General features: G+C 47.6%; 1 protein-coding gene across 3 annotated transcripts in view; it reads right to left on the bottom strand.

Annotated features, from left to right (window-relative positions):
* Positions 1-22,906, bottom strand: part of LOC133092538 (protein FAM193A-like) — a 171,055-nt gene that overhangs the window by 27,335 nt on the left and 120,814 nt on the right. For all 3 annotated transcript variants that reach the window (XM_061191884.1, XM_061191885.1, XM_061191883.1), the window contains 8 exons: positions 22,670-22,747; positions 20,966-21,078; positions 20,589-20,831; positions 18,084-18,237; positions 17,789-17,968; positions 12,231-12,482; positions 2,209-2,407; positions 969-1,241 (listed from right to left, as the gene is read on the bottom strand). In XM_061191884.1, coding sequence (XP_061047867.1) covers positions 969-1,241; positions 2,209-2,407; positions 12,231-12,482; positions 17,789-17,968; positions 18,084-18,237; positions 20,589-20,831; positions 20,966-21,078; positions 22,670-22,747 — 1,492 coding nt within the window. The remainder of the gene's footprint in view (positions 1-968; positions 1,242-2,208; positions 2,408-12,230; positions 12,483-17,788; positions 17,969-18,083; positions 18,238-20,588; positions 20,832-20,965; positions 21,079-22,669; positions 22,748-22,906) is intronic.

The raw sequence follows: 22,906 nt of genomic DNA, 5'->3' as shown, positions 1-22,906 counted from the left end.
TAGCTGAAATGTTCTACGCACACACCCTGCGAAGGTTACGTTGGCTCTTCCCATCTAATCGCACAGGAAGCACCTAACGTGTTTGCTCCTGGCGGTGAGGCTGCATCTGATCAGGTGTGCAGGGGGCAGCCGGCGCCTTATCTTCCCTCTGCAATCTGCCAGTCACCTGTGGGTGCTGCTCCCAGACACCGGCTCTACTGCATTCCCCAAACTGAGATCCAACGTCCTAACGCCCATGAGGACGCTTACCTGGGCCCCCTGTCACCGGCTGGCTGCAGAGCGGCCTTCTATCTGTATCGGTCTTGCACACGTAGTCAGCAGCAGGCTTCTACCCAGACAGCTTCCCACCCGACTCCCTCTTTTGAGCATCCCGAAGGATTCTCGACTTTACTTGCGTGCTACAATCAGTTCCCTTATTCTTTCCAATGCTCAAACAGTCCTAACTTTGGCTAGTGAGGCCTCTCTCTCTGATCCGGCTCCCGTGTCCCTTTGACATTTGCCACTGGTCTCTGACTGCCCCCTTGCTCTCAAGCCCCCTCTTCGCTGTGCTCAGATCAGAGTGTGACAGCGACACCACCTCCACACCAGTGATCTGCACGGCAGCAGGGGCTGCATCTCGGGCTGGTCAGCAGCCCCACCAGCTGACTCTCCATGAGGCTTCTACTTTCAGATGCCTAAAAATTCCTCCACGCGTTCAGAAAGCAACGACCTCTTCCTACCACAGGACAAGAAGCGCAGAGAGGAAAGGCAGGACACCGTGTGGCAAAGCCCTGGAGGGTGTCAGTGTGACAGTAAAATTCTCGTCAGAGTCCTAGAGGACATGCTCTTTGTGCATGAGCATTCCTAGGTGTTAATTACACTGACATCGCTGGCCAGGCCGAGTGAAAGGGAATTACGGAGATGCTGAGGAAGAAGGAGCAAATATGCAGCGCCAACCCCGAGGGTCCCTGCGAGCTGGTGGGCCTTACCTAGGGAGGGCGGTCTCTTGGACGACACTCTGAACTGGCTGTTGCTTGACTGCACCGTGGTGGCCGTGCAGGACACAGAGGAGGTGGCTGACGACGTGGCCATCACAACTTTGTTTGCTTCCATAAAAGCATCTTGGAAATTGTACAAACATTTCTTTTTCGCAGCATTTTTTTTCTCTTTACTATCTGGAACTGCAGGCGTTTCATTGCTAGATGGAGGTGGAAGAGCTTCAGGTCTTGTTTCTGAGAGTGTTGGCCCTAATATGTCATTCCCTTCAGAGAAGAATGGGAAAATTAAGGCTTCTAAAAGAAAGAGCATTTAGCTAAAACCTAAAGGACATCTGCTGACTAAACTATGAACACTGGGGCTGCTACTGAAGTTAGGATTCCAATGGGATGACACTAGTCAACTAGCTTTCATCTGAGAAGAAAAATTTATTGAGCACCTACTATGTGCCAATTCCTGTGCTAGGTGCTTTCCAAAAGTTATTTAATGTCTTAAAACTACTTTCTGAGCTTAGTACTATCATTCCTATCCTGAAGATGAAGAAACTGAGGCTCAGAGAGGCTAAGCAACTTGCCCAAGGTCACACAGTTAGAAACCCTTTCTAAGCACAGACCAGATGTCAAGTCTAGCTTGCTGTTCTCAGCACATGCAGGGGCGGGGGTGTGGGACCACCAGGGGCTCTGACCACGTGAAGACAGAGATGAGGCAGAGGTACCAAACCCTCTTCAGGCGTGCCCTGCCCTGCCACTGACGAAACAGCTGCACCTCAGCAGTTGAGGCCGCAAGGAGGAAGGTGCTTGTTAGAGGGCACAGGTCCCATGTAGGGTCAGTGCAGAAAGAGAGAAAAGGAACGTAAGTCATAGCATTCAAGCCACACCACCCTGCTGCACTGGGTCGAGGTCTGCTGGTCACCAATGCTCCAGAACCAAAGGCCCAACACTGCCCCCTGGAGCCAAGACGCTCAGCAGCCCTGGGACGGGAAAGACCCAGTGTCCGAGGCCCGTCCGGCTCCTGTGCCGGCAACGGGCCACCAAGCCCAGAGCCTTGCTCCGCTCCTGGCGGCAGACATGGGTGGGTGGAGCAGCCTGATGGGGCCAAGGGGCCTCCTGCCAGAGGTGGAGGTGAGGGGAAGCAGCAGCCCGGGCTCCTGCTGGGGAACTGCAGCAACAGAGAGGGCAATCCACTCAGCACAGATCATTTTAGACTTTAAGAAAGTTTTAATGAGTTCCTTACCAGAAATTGTATCTGGCAAGAAAGTGCCAGGATTCCAGTTCTTATCGTTCATCACTTCTGATCCCCAAAGACTTATAAATTTAGAACTATTCCACTCTGGAGTATTCCCAAAACAGCTCGGATAAATATGGTCTTGAAGAGATGCATTGAATACCTGATGTTTATTTGTGTGATTCTGAACAGGTGCTGGCGGTAAAGCCTACAAAAAAAAATGTTCTAATCATATATCAAAATTAATATTCTATTTACCTAAGTAGTTAAACTACAAACAGACAAGTCATTACTGAAACCTTGTGGGATACGCCTGCCGTGAACAGGTGTCCCAGGGAGCACATCTCGCAGAGGCTTACTTGATTATTTATGAGGCTGTACGTGACGGGGCAAATTTGAACCAGATGTAGATTTTAAAAGCAACTGATGCTCAAGGAATATATCAGACAAACTTTAGACAACTCAGTGACTTCTAACATTCCTCCCTAGTCACATTTCATTTTATTTTTTAAAATAAATTTATTTATTCATTTGTTTTTATTTTTGGCTGCGTTGGGTCTTCGTTGCTGCGCGCGGGCTTTCTCTAGTTGCGGCGAGCAGGGGCTACTCTTCGTTGCGGTGCGCGGGCTTCTCACCGCGGTGGCTTCTCTTGTTGCGGAGCACGGGCTCTAGGCGCGCGGGCTTCAGTAGTTGTGGCGCACGGGCTTAGTTGCTCCGCAGCATGTGGGATCTTCCCGGGCCAGGGCTTGAACCCGTGTCCCCTGCATTGGCAGGCGGATTCTTAACCACTGCGCCACCAGGGAAGCCCCCTAGTCTCATTTTAAATGAGGCCCATTTGCATGAGATCTGTTCCTGTGGCTTATTCTCATCTGACATTTTAAAAATCACCGCGCACCGCAACGAAGAGTAGCTCCTGCTCGCTGCAAAGTCAACTTTGGAATCACTCGTTAAAGTGGTCAGCTCTTACACTGTTCCCTCACACTTGGACAAAGTGCAGTGTAAGTGTGAAGAAAAGATGGATTCTACATTGAGCTCTAAACCCACCCTCCCCGGGGCGGGGAGGGGAAGACCCTTGTCTTAAGGTGCCAAGGGAGGGCGCTGGGTCCACACATTTATGGGATGACTGGCCGTCAGCTGCTCCCTGCACACGTCCTGGGCCCTCCCTCCCCTTGGCCCCCATCTCACAGCCCCCCGCCCCCGCCCCCCATACCCCCAGCGGTCTTCCCCACCGCAGCCAGACTGGGCTCATGGAATGTGCGTAGGAGGGCGTCACTCCCGCCCTTCGGCTGTGCCACTGGCCTCCCACTGCTCTGACGTAAAACCCAAAGTCCTGAACGTGGCCGGCCTCCCCCGTCCTTCCTGCTCACGAAGCCCCTGGACACACGGGTCTTTCCTTGGTCCTCAAACTCCAAGCTACTTCTTGACCCACAACTTGGCTCACACTGTGTCCACTTTCTAGGAGGTCCTAATCTCAGCTCAGACCTTGCTGACTTACATTTATCCTACTGGCCACAGCCTAGATGTCATGTCCTCGGAGAAGCCATCACTGACTTTGCTCTCACCACCCAGCACCCAGACCACGGTGGGCCGTCCCATCAAACACACTAAAATCCATAATTTTCCCTCTCAGCACTTACCACAGTCATAATTCAAGACTTATCTTTAACCTATTGGTTTAATGTCTGCCTTGCCTCAAATTACGTTAAGCTGCAAGGGGACGGGGCCACCTGGATCCTGGCCCTGCCGCCCCAGCATCTCGCTGATGCAGCACACGGCCTTCCCTCTGCAGGTGTGTGCCCAGGCCCACGCAGAGGAGCTACAGGTCTGTGCTGGGAACGTCCCTGAGGACACAGGAATGAGCAGTGAGTGCTGTAAGCTCAAGTGGGAGGGTTTGGGGATGATTCCCAGGGGCGGTGATGGTCTGGCAGAACCCTGAGGGCCTGGCTGGGCAGAGGGTCGAAGGGAAGGGTCAGAGCACGGGGATGGCCAATGTCCAGGGACAAGTGTGCCACAACCTGACGGGCTGCAGGTGCCACAGCAGAGACAACTCCGTGTGACTTCCGTCCTGAAGGGGCTGGGGAGCCACAGAGGTTTCTACGCAGCAGGGTGAGATGGTCTGGTCAGCTGATTAGAAAAATGGATCTGTGGCAACCTGGTGAAGGAGCCAGAGGGGCAAGGATGACGCGGAGAGCAGTTAGTAAGGGGCCGGGGAGGGCGGGAGGGCTGGAGCGCTGGCGGGGCAGGTGGGGAGGAAGAGGAGGGCTCGGGAGTTCCAGGCCGGCCACGTCTGAGCTGAGACTGCGCTCGCTCAGGTCAGAGCCGCTGCCTCTGGCTCCACCCCTGGGAGGCGTGGCCAGTGACGGAGCTGGACGTTCCGGGCTGCCCAGTCTGAGGGGTCCAGGGCCAGCTCGCCCTTTACTAGCTGTGTGACCTCAGGCAAATTACTCAATCTTTTTGTGCTTTAGTTTTCTCATCTGTCATTTGGAAATACCTACCTCCAGGGGACGTGGTAAGAATTAAACCAGACGGTGCATGTCAAGGGTTTAGCGTATGGCCGGGCCCAAAGGAGGCATTTCCTGAGTGCTCAAGTGGGTCTCCCTAGACACGAGCCAGCCCCCCACCCTACCCCCGCCCCCGCTTCCCTCCCTCAGCTCGGGCCGCTGAGCAGCTTAGCGCACCCGCTGACCCTCAATGGGCTCAGAGAGACGCAGGTGGAGGGTGAGGCTGGAGCGGATTCGGGATTTGAAAGTGGGAAGAAACAGGGCTAGACTGGACGCCCAGGACCAAAGAAGAAGCCTGGACCAGCTGTTCTGGCGGAGCAGCCCCAGGGGCAAAGGGCGAGGACAAGAAACCTGTATTTCAACAGATGTCAGTTTCCACAAAGAAGTGACAAACTAAGAGCTGCTTTGCTGAGAAGGGACGGATGAAAACTAACGATCAAATGGAAGAAGGTTTCTTAGTCTTGAAGACCTTCTGCTAAGGGCAGACATACCTGACAGGTGGGAAGCAGCCGCTCGCTCACCACGTCAAGCTCTGAGAAGCAGCTTGGAACAGGAGAAGCACGTTGAGGGCTCTGAAGCTACTCAAGAACTTCGGAGACCCTCGGGCACGGCCAAGCGTTGCTAGCTCCTTCCTCCTGGAGAAAGCCTGGCTGACCACCGGGAGCCACCGCCTGCGTCTTTCCAGAGAGGTTTTGCTCATCCTTCAGGACTCTTGATACCCGAGCATCACCTCTCTGCAAACCCACCCCACAGGCTCGGGGAGTTCTCCTTCTTCAGTATTATTTTCCTACTCCGCATCTACAATTCCTATTAAGGTACGTCATAGTATTTTGAGTTTTCAAATTTGACTGTGTTTTTGTCTTCTCTTTAGACTGCGAGGTCTCTGAAAACAAGGACTGGGACTAACCGGTTTTTATTTTTCTAGCATGTAGCACAGGGCCTGGCACATACTGGATGTTCAATAAATGTCGGGCAGAATTTAACTTGGCAGAATAAGGGGATGTAGCCATGGAACTGTTATATTGGAGACATAAGTTAGCGATTCTACACATCTGATTCACACACTTCTTCAGAAGCCCGTCTACTCAAAACAGGAGGCCCAGCTGTAGAGAACAAAGGGAGCAGGGGTCCGTAACAAGCAAGCTGTATTTGTATGAATGCTTCTGCACAGGACGCCTACTAACTTCCAGAGCTATGGTTTCCTTCAGGGAAAAAATAGGCACCTGTCACTCAGACCATTTTGGGGCCACGCCTCCGTAAAAACACTAATGATTTAAGCACAAAATAAGCCTCTCAACATGTGGATAACGCTATTAAATTGGAACACTGATTTCAATCTTTATACAAATCCACATGGCGTCAATTAACAGAAGTTCTCAATTGTTCTCCTCTTTGAGACAAAACTGACTCACAGGAAAGCAAAATTTTGCTTTCAGTGGAAGCTCCGACACACACACACTGATGCCCTCACCACGCACGCCTCTGCGTTTATGCAGGAACCTAAGACCCAGCCCGTCTCACACCCAGATGTCATCCCAGACGCCATGAGCACGGAGCTGAGAGCGCGCAAGGCTGAGCCACTGAGCGCGGGCGGGAGAGGCCGCTGACGCCCAGCATGCAAACAAAAGGGTCCACTTGTATCCCAGCGAACAAGAGAGTGACGACCCCTCTACTCTGCACTTCTTCTCAGGGGCTCTTCAATACTCCTGCCAGAGAAGAAGAGGCAAAGCCCCACCTCTGTTTCGCTGTTTCTTAGGGTCAGAAGAACTGAACTCTGCCTCTGAAATAAAACGCAGATCACAGGTCACAACATGACCCCCAGATGGCAATCTATTTATGTCCCTATTTTCCACACAGCATTTTTCTCCCTCGAATTCCAACTGAACTTACACTTGTACCACGTTTAACTTTATGAGACACTTCTGCAGTGGTTGTACACAAGTAATCCAGTGAGGGGGTGACAGGTCCACAGGCCCACAGCCACGGGGGAGTCACGTCACCAGGCTCCGCTCAATGCACTGAACTCACTGACCATTTCCAAATAACCCTTATGCTCCCGTGGAGACTTCAAGACATGTGTCCCCCTTCGGTTCCAGGCCCTCCCTAATGGGGCAACTGCTTCATAACACGTTCTCCAGATGGAAAAGACACATAGGACTTAAAGCTGGAAGCCTCGAGCACTGCTCCCGGGCCACACGCAGCAGGGGGGCCTGCTCTGTTGGGGAGCCTGCTCTGTTGGGGAGCAGGAGGTGTGGCCCATGTGCTCACCTCTAAGGCCGTAAGTTCTCCCTCCTCGGGTTTGGTCCAGTGAGGGGGGGACACTTCACTCTACGTCCCAGATAAACGGCACCAAACACTTTTGTAACAAAGGGCTGAGCTATGGAGAAAGCAAGGGAAACGGTCCACAAAGAACCGACAAGAACATGGCAAGAAAAACAGGACCCAGTGGAGGTGCGGGAAGGGATGGCTGCCCTGGGGACGTGTGCGCCATCGTCACCGTGAGGAGGGGATGGGTGTGGTCCCACAGGAGGAAGGAGAGCTGGAGACAAGGGGAGCTAGAGGGTCCCAGGGGGTCAGCTCCCTGCTGGCACTTTTGCACCAGCAAATGCGAACCCTCTCTTGAGGAAGCATCCCCCATTCAGCACCTGCTGAACAAAACATGATCTCATGATAAAAACAGATTTAGATCCTCAAGGTTTCATTCAAACACAGAATAACTATGTGTAAAATGCTTAAAGAGAGGAAAGATGAAAGAAAAAGTGATCAAGGAACAAGAGAATATAAAAAGTTTCTAACATATTTGAAAAATAAATAAATTAAAGCTTAGAAATAAGAATTACAGGTGGGATTAAAAACTCAAACTTAAGGGGCAGGTTAGACCCAATTATAGAGAACCACTTAACTGGAAGACTGATCCAAAAAATGTTCTCAGAACAGACTGAGAGACAAGGAGACGCATTTCAGGTACGGAGACACCATCAGGTATGACGTGCAGGATGAGAAGGTCTAACCAGAGGTCCAGGGGGAGACAGCAGAGCAGTTAAGAGGGAATACAAACAAGATAAAATGGCTGAGAATCATCAGACAGGAATTTAAAATTACTCATATGCTGAGGGCTCTGATGGGAAAGGTACACAACATGCACGAACAAATGGGTAACATGGGCAGAGAGATTCTAAGAAAGAATCAAAAAGAAATGCTAGAAATAAAAAAACACTGTAAGAGAAACTAAGAATCGGTAGACTGGACACAGCCAAGAAAAGAATCAATGAGTTTCAAGATAGGTCAAGAGAAACTTTTCAAACTGAAATGCAAAGAGAAACAAGAATTTAAACAAACAAACAAAACCCCCAAAAAACCACCACCAACAATGACCAAAAAAATAGAACAAAATGTCCAAGAGCTGTGGGGCAATTTCAGAAGACATTTCAACATGGTGCCTGGAGTCTGGAAGGAGAGGCAGAACAGGCAGGAGAAACACCTGAAGGAGCGACAGCCAAGAACGTCCCAGACTCACAGCAGACACCAAACCACAGACCCAGGAAGCTCGGAGGACACCAAATAGAATAGATACCTGCAAAATCCACACCTGGGCGTATTGTATTCAAACTGCAGAAAACCAAAGACAACAAGAAACTCTTGAAAGCAGCCTAAGTGGGTGGGGCTGGGCGGGCGGAGAAGCCCCTGCACCTACAGAACGAGGAACGCAATCACAGAGGACATCTCATTTAAAACCATGCAAGCAAGAAGAGTGGAGTTAACTGTTTTAAGTGTTCAAAGAAAAAAAAAAACCCCACCAACCTAGAATTCTGTATCCAGCGAAATTATCCTTCAAAAGTGAAGGAGAAATAATGACTTGCTCAGACAAACAAAAACTGAGGGAACTCATCTCCAGCAGACCTGCCCTGCAAGAAATGTTAAAAGATTCTCTTCAGGCAGAAGGAAAATAATATAGGTCAGAAATTTGGATCTACATAAAGAAAGGGAGAGCAATGGAGAAGGAATAAATACAAGTAAAATAAAATCTCTTTATTTTTCTTATTATTAATTGATCTAAAAAATAACTTTGTTTGAAGTAATAACAGTGTACTAGGTGATTAATATATGGATAAATGAAAATAATGACAGCAATGTCACAAGGGATGGGATGGAGGAATTGGGAATAATCTGTTAAAAAGTACCTATGCTACATATAAAGCAGAATAGTGGTATCTGAACAGGGACTTAGATTAGTTAAAATGTATGTTCTAATACAACTGCTAAAATTGAAAAAAAGGCATAATTAACATGCTAAGAGAAGAGATAAAATGGAATCAGAAAATGCTCAATTAAAAGTGGAGAAGGCAGAAAAAGAAGCCTCTGATAACAAATAGAAAACAGTTACAAACATGGTTGCTATTAATCCAAACACATAAAAGAACGACTTTAAAAGTGAATGGTCTAAATACACCAATGAAAATACAGAGATTATCAGAGTATATTAAACAATATACTCCCAAAAAACCCAAGATCCTTCCCCCCTCCCAAAAAACCCAAGATCCAAGGATACCTGTCTACCAGAAACCGACTGTAAGTGGTGGGTGGGGAGAGAGACAACACGGAACACTAATCGAAAGCCGGTGGAGCTACACTAACTGCAGACAGAGCCGACTGCAGAGCAAGGAAGGTTCTCAGGGATAAAGAGGGCCACCACTTAATAATAAAGGGTCAACTCTCCAAGAACACGTAACAATCCTAAACATGTAAGCACCTAACAAAAGAGCATCAAACTACACGAGGCAAAGCCTGACAGAGCTGCCAGGAGAAACAGGTGGATCCGTTATTATAGCTGCAGACCTCAACCTTCCCCCATCAGAAACGGGGAGATCCAGCAGGGAGGGATCAGTAAGGACACACCTGAACTCAACGGCACCATCAATCAACTGCTCCTGCATCCAAAAACAGCAGATTATGCATTCCTCTTAAGGAACATGGAGCATTCACCAAGAGAGACCACATTCTGGGCCACAAAGCACACTTTAACAAATTCGAAAGAACAGAAATACAGTGTATGCTCTCAGACCAGAATTTAATTAAAGTAGACATCAGTAACAGAAAGATAGCTAGAGAATTCCCAAATATTTGGAAAGTAAATTCCCTATCACTTACAGTTTTAATTTTTTCTCTAGTATTTCATCACTATATTTACCTCCTGCAACTACTTTTAACTTTCAAATAACACATCTGAACATACAAATGAAATGTATCATTGGTACGAAGACATCTGAAAACAGAAACAGTCTTCAAGTTTTTCTAATTTCAAGAAAATGAAATTTTAACAGTGCTCATTCCAAGCATTTTAGGTCCTAAATATATTTACCCACGATGGCAAAAGTATGAATTAAAAGAATTACAACTACAGTGACATAAAGTCTTCAAGGCGACAACTGTCATTTAACCAGAGCAGAAATTTCTAAAGGCCCTGACAACACAGAAACACCAGCAGGTCAGAAGAGCTTCAATGGGGACGGCTGCCCGCCACACTCAGCACCACCTCCCTCCTCCCAACTGTGTGTGGACCATCACGCTGAATGGTGCTGGCCTCTCTGAGAAACCTGCTCTGACGGAGCTGAGGATGAGTCTGTGTCCTTCTAATAGAGCGCATTTCTTCTCTACCATCTCCTATGGGGCTGGGAACACACGATGCATTTAGGTACAGACGCAGCCACAGTACTCAAGTAAGTCAAACGAACTCCAATAACACAAACCAACTTTGCAAAACCTGGTTAAGTGACAACGTAAGATTGTTTAGAAAAGCAAACATTTTTCTACCAGGTACAAATGAAGTATTCTGTCAAATGCATCTCATTTTTCCAAATAAAAATGGCATCCACCTAGTGTATTTTAAATGTATTTGAATAATCTTGACGTTAATACTAACGTGGCTGAAATACAGCTTAACAGCTTGTCCTCCATATTTGCCTTTCCAGCCACGAATCTTTCACATCTATCTACTGGATTACAGTTTAATGGGTATCAAATAAATAGATTTCGATACAGATGATGCTCCCCCGAAATGTTCTCCTTCCCCTTTACCCTTCTATAGACTACTTATAACGTCCCGAGAAAAGGCCAAAATTCAGGGGGAAAAAAATCAGTTTTAACTAGAGGTCCCAATAGCCTTTGGGAATAATCAATTTCACTACTTTACTTGAAGGTTTTTAGGAACTAATTCTTGAACAGCTTCCACCAGCAAGAAAGTATGAGAGACCACTCTATACCCTTTTCTCTGGGTGGTTCCCGAGGGACTAGAAGCCGGCGCGCTACTCAGGTAAGAACAGGGAGCCCGCAGCTCCCCGAGCTCACACGTCCACCCAGAGGGCAAGGGCTGCGCATCGGGCGGACCATGAGACTAGCCTGGCCTTGCATACATACCTGAATAATGCTACTCAAAATCACCCAATTAACAAAGGTATCATTAAGTGTTCAAATTGAGCAATTCAATCTAATAAAATTTAAGCATAAATGTGAGTGGTCACCAAGCACTCATCATAGGAGAACATGACAAGCTGATTACACTGTTATAAACCAGTGGTTATAATCTCTCGCCTGTGCCCCTCCCCAGCTATGGCAATGTGTGGCCTTCTTGAGAAAGCCCCTTCCAGGCCACGTCCTCCCCTTCTCTCCCAGTGGAGAATCACTGCTTTAAGTAACGTTATCAGTAGAGTTTGGGGAAAATTCTACTTTTGACTGACTAGAACTAATAACACGAGGCAGAATAAGTGACCAAAAAATAAAAATTCATGATAAGAGTCAATAAAGGTAAGTTCAAAATAGCTAGAGAGGCACAAAGAACGAAACTAACCTGAAAATCTCACTGCAAAGTCTAAGATACTAAACATAAACCTGAGGTTCTCGGAGCAGGAATGCACGCAAATCACACTTTCCCAGCCCCTCACTACTCTCCTGGCCAGGCCTCCCAGTCTGCCCCCAGCCCCTCCCACTCACCTGCCGGCACGCGGGCTTCCACCGCATGGCACCCAGGGTCCCTCCTTCAAGCTTGCTCCTTTCTACATGAAAGTCCTCGGTCTCGTGCTTAGAGGACAGTCATTTTAGACTCTGTAGAGCCCAGACAGTGTTAGAGGACTCATGTCACATTCAAATTACTTTACCCACCACACTGAGAAAAAGAGCCAGGCCTCGAAAAGCTGTGGGTCGAGAACTGACCTGCTCTCTGGGTGGGGAGAAGCCCTGTGTGGAAGGTCCCCGAGCACCACCCGTCACGCCGGCACCACCTGAAAAACTCTTCACGCACTAGTTAATTCCGGAGGAATAAACCATGACTTTCATGATTGTTTTTACAAGTGTAAAGGTTCAAAATTCTACGAGTTTAAGGTATTACGGTAAAAGGAAACATTTACAGACCCTCCAATCAAGCGTGGATGCTGTCCTACACAAGCTGCCAATTTATGGATTTCTGTTTGTTTAAACATGTACCCCTCAAGGTCTGAGTGACGGGTGAGCTTTCCAGCCCTTTCTGCCCTGACTTACCTTACTGTGTGTGAAGGGGGGCGCTGTGTACAAGGTGGGGTGGATGAGAGGGCGAGGCAGGTGTGGGACGGCGTGCAAGGGCACATGTCCATGGATGTGGGGGTAAAGATGCAGAGCGGGGTGTGTGGGCTTCTCGGGGCTCAGGAACTGGTGGCCGGGAGGAAGGGCTCCAGCGGTCACCGCCGACGGCGTCAATCCAGACGCCTCTTGTTTACAGACGTGACATTCACAAGTGTTTGGAGCTTGTTCTGCCTAAAGGGAAAGAAAAAAGAAGTATTTAGTAAATGAGTATTTAGTATTTAGGGAAACAAAGAATTGTACGGACTGAATTAGAGCCAGTCACACAGCAGATACAAAGGCAGCAGGGCCCGTCCTGACACCCCAGGTTGACGGGTCCCTCCTTGTGAGGTAAACGAGGGCCCCCAGGACTGGGACTGAAGAGACCTGAAAAGAGAAGGGGTGCGCACCTCACCCCAGCTGGGTGTCTGCTGAGGCAGCAGCCACACCCATCTGCATCCCGCGCCTGTCTGAGCAGGGGCAAGGGGACTGGCAAGATGGCAGAGTGGAGAGAGGGAGCTGGGACCAAGGACAACAAGACCACCGGTGCCATGCTCCGCCGGGCTCACACTGCTTAACGGATGGTTACATAGAGATTCTTCAAAATGCACCAGAGATGGGACTTCCAGCTAAGGTGGAATGAAGCAGTCGGTGACTCTTCTCCCTCAAAACAAGTGTAAAACTGAACACAATTGTCAAAGGCAATCGTTTTGAGGCTCTGGAAATCAACCAAAGGAAAAAAACAAATTGAGAAGCGTTTATTCATGCAAATCTGCTAGAACTTTTAGGTAAGAACAGAAGGAGTCTAACCTTCTTGCCCAGGGCTCTTCCTATTCCCAACTCCCCACACTCCTTAAAAAACTAAACTTTAAAACAAACAAACAAACAAAAAAACATAACTCAAGAATCAATAGCAGAATTAAAATGGTACACTAAAATTTTCTTTGATATGAAAAAAGGAAGTAAAGGAGGGACAGAGGTACAAAAAACATGAGACATATAGAAATAACCAGCAAAATGGTAAATGTAAATATCATCAATAATTACATTAAATGTAAATGACTCATTTCAAACAAAAGGCAAGGACTGATTGACAGGATAAAAATATGAAACCAAACTAAAAGACTGGAAGGCAAATTTTAGACTCAAAGACACAAAGAAGCTGAAATTAAGAGCTGAAAAAATATATAACGTAACAGTACTCTGAAGACAGGTGGAGTATTAATATTAGACAAAATAGTCTAAGATAAGTATTAGCAGGGAAACAGTTCATAATGACAAAAGGGCCAATATATTAGAGAGATAGAACAACACTTACATGGATACACATTCAACAACACTGCCCCAAAATGCATGAATCAAAAACTGGCAGATTTGAAAAAGGAATAGACCACCCAAAAGGTATACTTGAAGACTTCAATATGTCTCTCTCAAAAATTTTCAGAACTAGATAGAAAATCAGTAAGGATATAGAAGACTTGACTAACGCTATCAATCAACTTGACCAAACTTTCATTTACAGGACGCTCCACCTAATAGGGGCAGAATACAAATTATTTTCAAGTGCACCTCTAGGATAGACCACATGTTAGGCCATAAAACAAGTCTCAATAAAATTGGAAGCTCTAAAATCAGTAATCTAAGCTTTAGATTCAACAAGCTAGAAACAGAACAAACCAAACCCAAAGAATATAGAAAGAAATAATGGAGATCAAAACAGAAATCAATGAAAGAGAAAAGAGACAAACAGAGAAAAGTAACAAAACCAAAAATCGGTTATTTACAAAAATGGACAAACCTATAGCCAGACTGACTGAGGGGGTTAAAAAGGAGTAAACAAAATTACCCAAATCAGGAATTAACATCACTACAGACTCTACAGAATTAAAAGAGAGTATAATAAACAACCATATGATATCAAATTAGACAACTTAGATGAAATGGATAAATTCCTAAAAAGACAAAAGTTATTAAACTCAACCCAAGAAGAAACAGAAAATCTGAATAGACCTGTAGTAAGTAAACAAAATTTGAATTAGTAATTACAAAATTTCCCACAAAAAGAGACCAGGCCCATGGGATTTCACTTGTGAGTTCTATCAAATATTTAAGAAATCTCAATCTTAGACAAATTCCTTCAGAAAATATAGGCAGAACAAACAATTCCCAACTCATTCTATGAGGCAGGTATCACCCTGATACCAAAGCCAGACAAAGACATCATAAGGATGGACAACTATAGACCAGTACCTTTTATTAGCACAGATGCAAAAACCCTAACAAAATAACCAATAAAGCAACATATGAAAAAGGGACTATATGCCATGAGCAAGTGGAATTTATCCCAGGAACACAAGGTTGGTTTAATATACGAAAATCACTTGATGAGATACACCACGGTAACAGAATAAAGGATGAAAACCACATGGACATCTCAACAGATGCGGAGAAGGCACTTGAAAAACCCAATGCATGTTCATGATAAAACTCTCAAGAAACTAGGAGTAGAACAGAATTTCCTCAACTTGACAAAGGACATCTATGAAAAACCTACAGCTAGCATCATACTTTACTGGTCAAAGACTGAATGCTTTCCCCCTAAGACTGGGAATAAGCAAAGACATCTGCTTGTACCACTTCTATTCAACACTGTACTGGAGGTTCTAGCTAGCTCAATAAGGCAAGAGTAGGGAATTAAAAGAATCCAGATTGGAAAGGAAGAAGTAAAACTGTTTATTCACAGACAACATGATCTTGCATGTATAAAGTCCAAAGTAATCTACCAAAAAAAAAAAAAAAAAAAAAACCCAAAAACAAAACCACAAAACTTCAACCCTTCTAAAACAAGTTTATTAGTAAAGCTGCAGAATTCAAGATCAATATATAAGAATCTATTGTATTTCTATATATTACCAACAATCAATTGAAAATCGAAATTAGAAAACACCTTTACTATAGAATCAAAAGACATCTAATACTTAAGAATAAATTTAAGAAACATGTTCGAGAACCACAGACCAGAAATTTTTTAAAACTGCTGAGAGAAATTAAAGATGACCTGAATAAATGGAAACAGAATGGTCACTGACTGACAGATTTAATTTTGTTAAGACTGTATTTTCCCAAAATTGATCCTTATCATCCCACAATTAAAAGATTAGGCCCAGAGGATTTTGCTGATGAATTCTATCAAATATTCAAGAATTCAATGCAACCTCTATCAAAATCCAAGCAGGTCTTTTTGTAGAAGGTAACAAATTGTTCCTAGAATGTATACGGGGAATTCCCTGGTGGTTCAGTTGTTAGGACTCGGCGCTTTCACTGTGGCGGCCCAGGTTCAATCCCTGGTCGGGGAACTAAGATCCCACAAGCCATGCAGTATGGCAAAAAAAAAAAAAAAAAAAAATCATAATAAAATAATAATAATAATAATAATAATAAATAAAATAAAAAATAAAATGTATATGGAAATGCAAAGGACTTTGAAAAGCCTAAACAATTTTGAAAAAGGCCCACCAAGCTGCAGGGCAGATCCTACCCAATTTCCAAACTTACAATAAAGCAACAGTCAAGTAGAATATGGGTTTAAGGACGCAGAGATCAAATGAACAGGATACTGAGTACAGACATTAACCCATACATTTATAGTCAATTGATTTGCAACAAATAGCCAATGCAATTCAACAGGGGAAAGGATGGCCCTTTCAACAAATGGTACTGGGACAACTGGATACCCAAATACGCAAACAGATGAATTTGGACCCTAACCTCAGACCATAAGCAAAACTGAGTCAAATGGACCACAGACCTAAGTAAGAGCTAAAATTATAAATATTATAGAGGAAAAGAGAGTTTTGTATTACGTAAAATTTTCTTGGATATGACTTCAAAAGCATGATTCATAAAAGAAAAAATTTATAAACTGGAATGCATGAAAATTAGTAACTTTTGCTTTTCAAAAAACACCATAAAAAAACTAAGACACACCACAGACCAAAAGAAAATATTTGTAGATCACATACTTGATAAATGACTTGTACCAATATATAAAGGACTCATTTTTCTTTTTTAAATATTTATTTATTTGGAGGTGCTGGGTCCAAGTTGTGGCATGCAGGATCTTCGTTTCGGTATGCGGGATCTTTAGTTGCAGCGTGTGGACACTTAGTTGAGGCACGCAGGATCTAGTTCCCCGACCAGGGATTGAACCTGGGCCCCCTGCATTGGGAGTGCGGAGTCTTAGCCACTGGGCCACCAGGGAAGTCCCCACAAAGAATTATTAAACTCAAAAACAAGATAGAGAAGGAAATGCAACCCAAACGGCCCTTAAATATATGACAGAATACTCAACTTTGCCCATAAAAAATGGAATGAAAACTGAAACCTCACGGGGTTACCACTTCTCATCTATCAGACTGGCAAGAGTTCAAAACTCTTCCAGGGGTAGGGGAGGGCATCACGCTCTGACCCGGTAAAGCCACCCCTGGTGACCGCTCCTAGGGACAGAACTGCCTACGTATAAAATGTCAGATATGTAAGGTTACTCACTGAATAGTTTATGATGGGAAAACAAACGGAAGCAAACACAAATGTCCATCAGCAGGGACTAAAAAGGAAAACAAAACAAAACTATGACACGTCCACACGATGGAATACAAAGAGACCAGCAGCGGAGCAAGAGGAAGTGAGCTCTGTACAGATGAAGCTGGTCAGGACACATTGCTGGGCAGGGAAGAGAACAGAGTGTGCATTAGTATAAGCCTTTTTCATGAAAAGGCGAAGAATGTTTATATTTGCATAAATAAACACTGGAAGGACCTATTTTTAAATAGGTAAAACTGGTTACGTATTGGGACTAGGGGCTGGGGGTGAGCAGGCGCTGGACCCGGTAGATGAGGAAGGAGGTGGGAGCGAGACTTCTCAGGGTAGTAATACCTTCTAGTGTCCTTTCCTGCAGATTTACACCACCTATTAAAATGGTTTTAATCAGCCTGGACCTTCATTTATTCTTCCTTTCATTTAAAAACTGCTTGAGCGTCTATTATAAAACTCTGAGTCTCTAAGAAAAAATAATAGCCTGGTAAGGTACCCGCACCTTCGGTTAACAGAAAAACAGATACCTATCGGGAAAAAAAAGCTCCCTTACAAAACCAACCTTTTCTGAAATTTTAACATTCCACTCTTTCATTTTATTAAAAAAAGCCCTTCCCTTGCTTCCCAGACAAAAAACCTCCACAACACTTAAATATCTGGAGCTACTCTGTGGTGCCGCAAAATCAAGATAATGTTGATTACAGATTCAGGAAAGAGGAACAAGATTAAAGTGAGGGTACAAGTCACATTTGCTTATTTTGCAAGTATGCCTCGACTCTCTCCAGGTCTAATCTTCAGAAGTTTTTCGAAATAAAATAAGTCTGTATTCAATAACGCTCATGTTTAGAGAAACTAGAGGCAGAAAAGAGACCTCCGGCAAAACAAAGTTCGAAAAAATAAAATCATACCTGCTGAGTTGAGTAAGACGGGGGTGGACTGTCCACTTTACTTTCCTCCTTCCCAGGGCTCCCGTTTCCTAGAGCTGTGTCTTCCTTCGGGGCTCCCGGGGGCTCCCCACTACTTTCGCCGTCTGCCTCCTCGTCATCAGCCTCTGAAGAACTACTGCTGGTACTGCTTACCTGAGGGGACTTTAAAAACAGCCCTTGTAATTTACACTTTTCGAAACAGAAGAATGGAGGCAGCTGAAACACCAGACACCGTCTGATGTCACTTAACTGTCACTATGAAGACGCATGCCCATACCTCATCCTTCAAGGCCATGTTTTCCCCGCCACCGTTCAGTTCACCGTGGATTCCATTCATGCTGGCCACCACCTCGGCATCATCATAGTTGCTCAGCGGATAAATATCAGCAAATTTAGCTGACAGCGGTGCAACATCTTCATCATCACTACAACTGAGAAAGCAGAGACGTCACCCCGAGGCCGCTGGCCGCAAGCACAGCGAGCGCACCGCCCGCCAAGCAGACCCTGCTCTCGCTCACGGGGGGCTACACTGAGCGCCACGCACGCTCCTCAGCACCTGCTAGTAACCTGAACGCGAGAGGAAGCGCCTGGGAGAGCACCGTTTGCGCTATGTGGAAGAACGGAAAACAAGACTCCAGAAGGAGAAACATTAAGGAAACCACACAATTTAACCAGATTAATTGATGTTACACATCTAGTCACGTTGAAGTGCCCTGGTGTACGACTGTTCTCTCTGCCACTTCCAAGCAGACACAATTTTTGATTATAATTAAAGGGGTACGGAGAACAACCGCAGGTCTTTAGCGTTTGTTTTTATAACCGCCAAAATTTCAGACACAGCCAGCTGAACAAAACATTAAAGGCACTTATGTGACAAAATGCTACAAGATTTTTCACTACAAGGCCAGCTGTGGCCAAGTCCAGTCATAATCTTAATTATCAGCTTTAGCAAGACATCCAAGCGATGGGCAAATGCAATATCTACCAAAAAAAAGTAAGAAGACTTCAAGGCTGGAGCCTATGAAGACCACTTAAAATGTAGGACTTTCTGGTACATGAAAAGAGCTGGCGCAGAGTTCCTGGCTCAGCGTGCATGGTTCAAGGCATGACTGTAAATGGACACCCCACGGGTCCACGTAAACATGCCACCACGTCCGCCTTGAGCCTCAACACTCAATGGCCTCCAGAAGGAACAATCCTAAGAACTGGAGACCTTTTGGCTTTAGGGAAGAGTGTCCAGAATTGCCAAACTCAGGTTCTTTTCCACTTTTAGGAAAACAAGAGTCAATGTACTACAACGTGCTATCATCCGGAGCTCATCACAGCAAGCACGGACAGTGCCCAGCGGGCCTCCTGGGGGCCCACTGCACCTGAGGTAACAGCAGGCTTTGCCCTGGGCTGCATCCACACCCGCTCCCGAGGTGTTAGCATCGCCACGACCCGGAGGAGGAAGCCAAGGTGCAGGAATGAAGGAACTAAAGCACGTGCTCCATGCGATGGAGGCGACCCCAGAACCCGTGAAGTCCAGACGGCACTGCAGCCCAGCGACTAAACTGCCATGCTTCTATTTCACCAACTTAGAAGCCGCACCACGAGAGACAACACGAACCAGCAGCCACATGGAGGTTCTCGGATCACAGAGTGTCTCCCGGGAAGACACGGATCACAAGGTGCTGGCGGCCAGATGCCCAGAGCATCCGCCCGTGGCCCCAGCTCTGCCACTCAACGCAGCGTGGGAGGCCACGGCTGGCGCCAGCTGCCAGGACACAGGAGCGGGGCGAACTCTTCCAATGTAAGTTTTTATTTGACTACACACGCTGAACTGCGGGACGCTCCTGTGATGAGCTAGCTGGCAGCTAGCTGTGAAGCCCTCAACACTCTGCACCGGCTCTGAGAGCACAGGGCTTCTACGGCTATGAAGCACCTTGAGTTCAGTGAAAGGAGTCACGGAGTTCAGGCCAATCCCTTTACAATTACTTTGTGTTTGAGACCAAACCCATATTGAGAATTGAAAGACTCCGAAGGAAAGCCTCAGAGTCACCATGTGAAATCCAGACGGGGGAAGTGAGAACTCTGAGAAATGCGGGGCACCATCCCTCCACTGGGAGCCATGGCCGGGGGGCCGGTCACCTCCGCAGGGCTCCCGGCACCCACACACACTGTGACATGCAGAAGGCATGTTTTATTTCTTAAATAAAAACATACACCCGCGTGCAGCCTGCCCAGAAGCTAGAGCAGGTAGCCTCAACACGAGACACGGCCACAAGTCCGAAGAAACACGGGCCCCCTCCCCTCCCTGTGAACTGGCGACAGCTGCACAGCCACCTCGCTTGTACAAAACATCCTTCTAGGTAATGTGGGAACACGGAGACCAGAACCTTTCAATCGCTTGCTAAAGTGATCATCTGAGTTCTTAGCAAGACATGGAACAAGCATGGATGCTGGGCTGACGATGCGGCGGAATGAGCAGCGGGCTGGCCACCTGTGATGCAATGCGCGCGGGCCGGGCCGGTGCTGGGAAACTCTTCCCTGCAGACCAACATGTGTTTGTTGGTTTGCCTTACTGCATTTATTCATTCACCTTCGTTTAGGCAGGTCAGGAAACAGTGTCAAAGTTTGGGCTTACTGATTCCATGTTTTAAAAGCTCTTTAAAAAAATGAAGGGTCCTTTTTCTTGAAAAGCACTATAACGCTATCCATACTTCTGCAGACATTACTGTCTCTGTTTCTCATCATTGGATTAGTTAAATTTCTGAAACCTTACGACAAAGCCACGACTTACAAAGTTGGTGCAGAGCCATTGTCTGTGAGGATGAGTCTGGGATGCTGCTGAACTGTAATGGGCGAGCTGGAACCCGACCCTGAGCTTGCTGATGACGCGCTAGGCGGGCGCATCTCAGAGAGACAGTCGGGAGCAGAGTCCACCTGGAGTGGCAGCTGGTGAACGTGGATGTCGCCAGTGACGGGGGCGTCCATGATACCACAAGTGAGGATGTGCGAGAGGCTGCAGTCGTCGCAAGCACATCTGATTGGGAATTAAGGACAGTTACCGAGACAGCCAACAGAGAAGGTCAGACCGTGCTCTTTAGAGGTCGGTGCCGGCCCTCTGCGGGGTCAGCGAGGGTCCCACAGGCCCGCTGCGTGCACGTGCAGGCTCACCTCCTCCTGTAGTTGCAGTTGGGGCAGTCGGGCATGCTCAGTCGCGACGACAGCACGTGCCTCATGGTGTCCGTGAAGCTGTTCTCGCCAGTGACGGCCTTCTTGTTCGTCAGCTGGAGGAAACCACGAGACAACGGGTTAGTTTTGCAAGACGCGCCGCCCCATGACACAGCTTATATCTTCCAGTAATTATGGTAGTGTGTGTCACACTCAGAACCAATGACCACGGCTTCCTAAGGTGGGGCAGGGCCAGGAAAAGGGGCCGCAGATGTGTGACGCACATAGCCGTGGGGCTGGGAGAGGCCCTGGCACAGGCCAGGGACCAGGAACCCCTAACAGGCTTCCTCACCACCAAACACGCTGCAGCGCCCCTCACAGCAGACACCCAGCCTCTACCCTGAATCTGCCATGGGCTTGGTACTTGCTAGGTACCAGGAACGTAGAGATAATCACTGCCCTCAAGGAGCTTAGATTCTGGAAGAGGGGACAGGCAAGAAACCAAACTTGAAAACCGTGACGTAGAAGGTGCCCCGGGAGATCTGCTCAGCGTGCTGGAGAGGTGGGGAAGCTGCTCGGCAGGTGCCAAGACTCAGCAAGGCCCAGGTGCAGTGCTGGTAATCCCGTCAGAGGCAAGGAGGGCGTCTGGGCCAGCAAAGAGCACGGAGCTGGGCATCCGCTCACAAGACTCTCGATGGCTGCTGAGCCTGGGCTGAGCAGGAGTGAGTCTCGGGGAACAGCCTCACCGCCATCAGGCCTGTGCACACAGAGCCGTGGCACCCGGCGCCCATGAGTTAAACAGACGTTTATGAGGCACGATGGAAGCTGGACAGTCGGCACAAAGACGGCAGTGGGCGGGTGGGAAGGAACGCAGCAGTGAGGAAGGCCAGCTGGAGAGGACACCAGTGGAGCATGGAGAAGGGGTGGACCCGGGAACCACCTAGGAAGCGGCACCTAAACTTCCACTGGAGCGGGCGAGCCTCTGGGTTTTAGAGAAGGAGCCTGTGGACCGGCTTGGGCAATGGGATGGGTGGTGGCCAGAAGAGCCATGGGACAGGACAGAAGCCACACAGGTAAGCGAGCGGAGCACGGGTGCCCTCTGTCTACCTGTGGCGCCCAGAGGAGACCACGGGTGCTGGCGAGGCTGGGGTCACCGACACCTAGGGAAGGCCAAGGGAGCACGCCCGGCAAGGGAGACTAACTGGGAGAGAAGCCGGCACATGCACGGGAAGCAAGTTTCCCAATGAAGTCCAATGCCCTGAGACCACCACACCGCAGCCCCCGGGAGTTCTGCCAAAGCGGCAGGCAGAGGGGTGGGGGGAAGAGCCGCTGGAGGAAGGGGTGCGCCGGGGCCGCCAGCAGCCACAACGAAGGCACGGCCCCTGGCACACGTGGAGCGCACCAAGTCCCAGCCCTGCGACTTCACTGTATGCATCCTGGCGAGTAAATCGGGGACACGCCACCCGCCTAGGAGGAGTCCGTGGGGACTCAGGGGTGGCTGTGGCCCGAGCGGGCGGCTCTGTAAACGCGGGTGTCCCCTGAGGGATACAGGAGGAAGGACGTCGGAAGGAAAGCCAGTTTACACCACTGCCATTAACAGCGAGCAGAACACGCAGGGTGGTGCTGAAGCGCTGGCCTCTGGGAGCCGCCCACCCGCAGAGAGCAGTTCCCACTCCCGTGAGCCGCCCCTCCGGCCCACAGCCTCACCTGCTCTTCCACGAAGCGCCTTTGCTTAAAAAGCTCCCAGTCTTCTGTTAGCATGCGCTGTTTGGTTTTCATCGTCATCTAATTCACGGGGGATGTAAAAAACAAAAAGTCTTAGTACCAGCAAGAGCTACCCCGGACATTTTCAAGGGGAGATTTTTAAAATGATATATACGAGAGACCGCGTCTGCAGACAGAAGCTGCAGCACTACAGAAACGCTACCTGATACTCGATCTCAG

Source organism: Eubalaena glacialis, chromosome 5 (assembly GCF_028564815.1).
Source record: "Eubalaena glacialis isolate mEubGla1 chromosome 5, mEubGla1.1.hap2.+ XY, whole genome shotgun sequence".
Classification (NCBI taxonomy): Eukaryota; Metazoa; Chordata; class Mammalia; order Artiodactyla; family Balaenidae; genus Eubalaena; species Eubalaena glacialis.
The sequence above is the reverse complement of the archived record's forward strand: the minus strand, read 5'-3'. Positions and strand labels throughout refer to the sequence as shown.